The sequence below is a fragment of the Cicer arietinum genome, chromosome 8 (genome assembly GCF_000331145.2).
Source record: "Cicer arietinum cultivar CDC Frontier isolate Library 1 chromosome 8, Cicar.CDCFrontier_v2.0, whole genome shotgun sequence".
Taxonomy (NCBI): Eukaryota; Viridiplantae; Streptophyta; class Magnoliopsida; order Fabales; family Fabaceae; genus Cicer; species Cicer arietinum.
Genome location: NC_021167.2, coordinates 9085746 through 9090354, shown reverse-complemented (window position 1 = coordinate 9090354; position 4609 = coordinate 9085746). Strand labels below are relative to the sequence as shown.

The window sequence follows — 4609 nt, the reverse complement described above, 5'->3', positions numbered from 1 at the left end:
GAAATATCTACCAGAGAGGTGTTTGAGACAATTCGGATATATCCAGTATATTCCTTCACCGCCACTTCCAGATCCTGCTAGATTATTTGATGTAGATGTGGAATGGTTGGGATATGTGACGCCAGTGACAGAGCTATTTCCCAAGCTTCGTCCAGCTACATATCCATCTGAGTGTGAAGATGGATATTTGGAGTGGTTCTATCAGGTGTCTCATCCACTGCTGGTGCGACCAGATGGTGTACCTCAGGTCCCACGTTATAGTGTACCGCCCACCAGTGCAGATGCTTCTAGTTCACAGCCGCCACCTATCCTACAGCAGATCGGTGATCTTATACAACAGGGGTTGAGTGAACATCAAGCTAGTCCAGATGATGAGTTGTATCTTCACTTTTATAAAGCTTTGTATTTATCACGTAGTCGCACTAGTTAGTAGTAACACTTTTGATGAACTATTGTTATGTCGGTTATTTTATGAACACTTTATGTTAGTTATTTTATTAATTATTGTTATGTCGGTTACTTTATTAATTATTAAATATTGTTATGTCGGTTACTTTATGAAATAAATACAAGATAAAATCAATTACTAAAAGGCATGACAAAAAGCTAAAATTAATTAATAACAATTGAAATGTCGGTTACATTAAAGTGATTTTGTATCAATTTTAAAACATTAAGGTTCATCTAAAGACATTGCATCTACGGGTTCCGTAGGTGGATTTTGGGTAACACGTGACAACAGGCCTAATAAATACCCCAGTGTTGTAGACGGTCTGTGTATGCTATTGCCCAAGAAGTTGCTTCATTGGTACGATATTGCTTCCAACCTGGTGCAATGTCTGGCATTGGAAATCCATCTTTCATCTTTAACTGCAAAAATTAAATAAATTAACAAAATATAAGACAAAAATTATCAGAATGAAATTTAAAAAAGTATAAGAAAATAATTACCGGAATCCAGTGATTTCCATTAACAAAACCAATACAACAAATGCGATCATTTTTTGTCGATCTAGAATGTGAACCCCTCATAGGAAAGAAAGTCATTGAAAATGTCAGACCGAACGTGACAAGAATAATATTATATGTTGTCGCTATCACGTAACCCATATCAGGTATGGACAACCATTTATCCATGGGTTGAACACCTAAGCCGGATATCATCAACGAATCTCTTACTTCTTTAATGCGTCCTGTGAACAATCTATCATATGGAGTTACATGAGAAACAATCTCTTGATCCAATCTCTTGCGGACCAAAGACCAACACTCTTCACCGAAACCAAACAATAATGCAATAGCGTGAAAACCACAATTTCCATCAGCTGCCACGTCAAATATGTCATCAATGTATGGCTGAATAATATCAGGAAATTGTCTCAATAACAAAAATTTTGAAGAATGAGATGACTGAGAGTGGTGTTTCTTTGATTGAGAGGTTTGTCTCTTCTTTGATTGAGAGGGTTGGGAACCAATATCTTCACCATATGTTGCATTAACATGCTCAAAGTAAGAAATGTCTCGATATACATCATATCCATCTGACTTCATACCCTTACTCTTCTTCACTCTTCCTTTGGTTTTGACTTTTTCAGGTGGTGGACATATTGAACTTGTACTTGGAAAAGCAAGTTCACGCACTTTACTCTTCAACACTCGTTTCCCAATAACATCAAGTGATCGAAAGCGTTTCCATAAGGCATTCATCTCAGTAGACATATCCAACTCTGATCCATCTTCTGTGTCTTGAGTGAGTTCACATTCCATGCTTAATTTTCTCCATTGAATATGCACAGAATCTAGAGGAATTGGTTCACCTATTAATTTATATTGTCCCAATTCACAAGCACAAGGTAATTCGTATGTCCTTCTCAGAGAACACCCACATATAGATTTGTCAGTACCCACCCACTCAACTTTGTCGTATTCTTCATCAATACATATTTGAGCTTCTGTTGATACAAATGTATTCAATCTCTGATAAAATGGATTTATGTGCTCATGCTCTTCATCATAAAAACTTTTTTGAAACGAGGCTCTGATTCTTTTATGTTGTAACCTTATCATGTTGTTCATAGCCTCCCAACATTTACACAAATCACCCATGCTATTTTCTAACATTAACTTCAGTTTCCAGTGAGCTGGCTCAACCCTGTAAATTTTTTTTACAAATACATTAGAAAATATAATACAATTCAACAATATATAATAAAATTATATTAAATACCTGTTAGTCGTTGTGTTCCCCAAATGCATCACTTTATTTGTCCATGCTTCAACAAATATTTCCTTATGTGGAGTCAACCAAGTTTCTTTGACATAATCAACAAACACTTTAGTATCAACACATGATTGTTCAAACATATGCAAGCGCATCATATACTCTTTTTCATTACTACAATACATAATGTCTTTCCACATATTCAATATTGACTCTTGTCTATCCTTTAAGACATATTGCTTGCATTTTGCTCCAACATTTTTTTCGATATGAAATCGACAAAGTAAATTAACAGCATGTGGAAACACAATGCCAACTGCATTCATTAACGCAAGATCTCTGTCTGTCACAATTACTTGAGGGAATTTATTTTGTGTAACAAACAAATCTTTTAGTCTCTCTAATGCCCAACAAAAGTTTTCTTCCCTCTCACATTCCAAATAAGCAAACCCAACTACAAATGTTTTCTCTGTTGATGTCATACCAACAATTTCAAGTAATGGCATTCTGTATTTATTGGTTTTGTAGGTACTGTCCATAATCAACACAATCGGAAACAAATTCAACAACTTCACTGAATCTGGATGCGCCCAAAAAATATCTCTCATAACATCGGAGTCTTCACGCTTTCTATTCCAGCACACATATTTTGCATCTTCAATTAACTTGAATAAATGTTGCATCTCTGTTCTATTACCTCTCACGCGCAATCGAATGATACTTCTCTGTTTATATATTTGTGAGATCTTAGTAACATTACTCTTATCTCGGTCTTGCAATGAGAGTAATATGTGTCTCGGTGCAACATTATATTTTGTTAATTCATGAACATGCTTTCTATCTTCTTCATTTAAGCGCCCAACATATGCATGCCCCTCCAAAGTATCAGGTAATTCATGGTTGTGAATTCCACAAATTACTTTAACTATCCATCCTGAACCATCTTTTAATGGTTTTGATCTAAGCTTGAAAGGACAATCACATTTTTTTGTTGAACTTCGAATAGAACTAGCAGCACACTTGTATTTTCCCCCTTTGTCACAACCTAATATTAATTTATTTCTCCGTCCTTTCTCACCCGTCTCTATATCTGATCTTCTGATAATAACGGTAACTTTATTTTTTATACCAATTTCTTTTGCCCATTCCACAACAGTATCCCTTGAATCAAATATCTGAAATAAAATAATTATAATTAATCACAAAAATATATTTTTATAATATTAATATTAAATATATTTATTCATACCTGATCTGTGTCAAAAATATTTGTAGTATCGACGCATGTTTTGTCCATTAATAGTAGTGGATTATCCATATCTGTTAACATTTAAAAAAAATTAAAAACTTAAAAAAAAATTAAAAAAAGTTGGTATGTACCGGAAAACTTAGAAATGAAGTTTTCCCGAATCTACTACTGTACCGGAATACTTGCCAAATAAGATTTTCGGTACACAACTTTTCCCTTATGTACCGGAAAACTCAGTTTTAACATTTCTGGTACTTTACTCTGTACCGGAAATCTTGTTACAAGTATTCCGGTAGTTACCGGAAATCTGTTTTACGGCTGGGTGAATGACAAAATGGTGAAAAAAATATTTACATTTACTTTCTTTGAAATAGCAAAAAAAAATTGAGAGTAGTTTTGGCATTTTCGAATTTTTTTGGGGGTACAAAGCAAAGTGTTGGGGTACAAGGAAAATTTTTCTAAACTTAATCGGTATAGGCCCAATAAAACTTGGGCTTACTCAAATTGTAAGTTTTCGGCCCAAATAACAAGACCGGGAAGTATAGGCCCAATGAATTCTTTTTATACACCAATCTTAATGGTGCGCTTATATCCATGTTTTAAAATATTTTATTTTTGTTATTAAAACATATATTTATTAACACGAATAATATATTCTCATGAACTAGGGAATATATTCTCCTCACATCATTCTAAAAGAAAAAACAAAATTCTGTCTCTGGGCAGGAATGAGTTAGATTCCCTAATCTTCACCAACCGAGACATATTCCCCATTAGTCTAGTCATCATTCATCAAATATATCTTACTAATCCAAATTAATTCCAAAATCATGTCATGAAAAATTATATATTATATATTAATGAATTGAAGTTTGGTTTGGTTTGAGTGGCCCTTGTCTCTTTTGGGTGATGCCAGCAAGGCTCTGTATATTTAGTACTATTTGTCCTGGAATATTTCATAGTATGTCATTTTATTCTATAATTAGGAGAATCTTGACCCAATCTGACCAATAGTCCTAAGAAATAAATTCTTCAAGAAACCATAATAACAAATTAGGATTGAGTCAGTTTTTATTTTATTTTATTTTATTATTTAACAATATTGATCGCATGAAACAAGTTTATTAGTAATTTAAAAA

General features: G+C 33.7%; 1 protein-coding gene and 1 long non-coding RNA gene across 2 annotated transcripts; one reads left to right on the top strand and one right to left on the bottom strand.

Annotated features, from left to right (window-relative positions):
- Window positions 1-744: 744 nt before the first annotated feature.
- On the bottom strand, window positions 745-1551 carry LOC101492156 (uncharacterized). The gene is made up of 3 exons (XM_073364359.1): window positions 1531-1551; window positions 952-1356; window positions 745-870 (listed from the first exon to the last, which is right to left on the bottom strand). Exons 1-3 carry the CDS (start codon window positions 1549-1551, stop codon window positions 745-747), a joined length of 552 nt encoding a protein of 183 aa, XP_073220460.1.
- A 13-nt stretch (window positions 1552-1564) lies between these two features.
- LOC140918967 (uncharacterized) lies at window positions 1565-3306 on the top strand. Its single transcript, XR_012161460.1, has 2 exons — window positions 1565-1750; window positions 2750-3306. It is a non-coding gene; the product is annotated as an uncharacterized lncRNA (long non-coding RNA).
- The last annotated feature ends 1303 nt before the right edge of the window (window positions 3307-4609 follow it).

Coding starts and splice junctions, on each gene's coding strand:
- LOC101492156 (XM_073364359.1), bottom strand. CDS start 1,551: ATGAAGTCAGATGGATATGAT. Junction 1,357..1,530: donor TGAAGTCAGATGGATATGAT/GTATATCGAGAC, acceptor GATATTATTCAG/CCATACATTGATGACATATT. Junction 871..951: donor ATGGAAATCACTGGATTCCG/GTAATTATTTTC, acceptor TAATTTTTGCAG/TTAAAGATGAAAGATGGATT.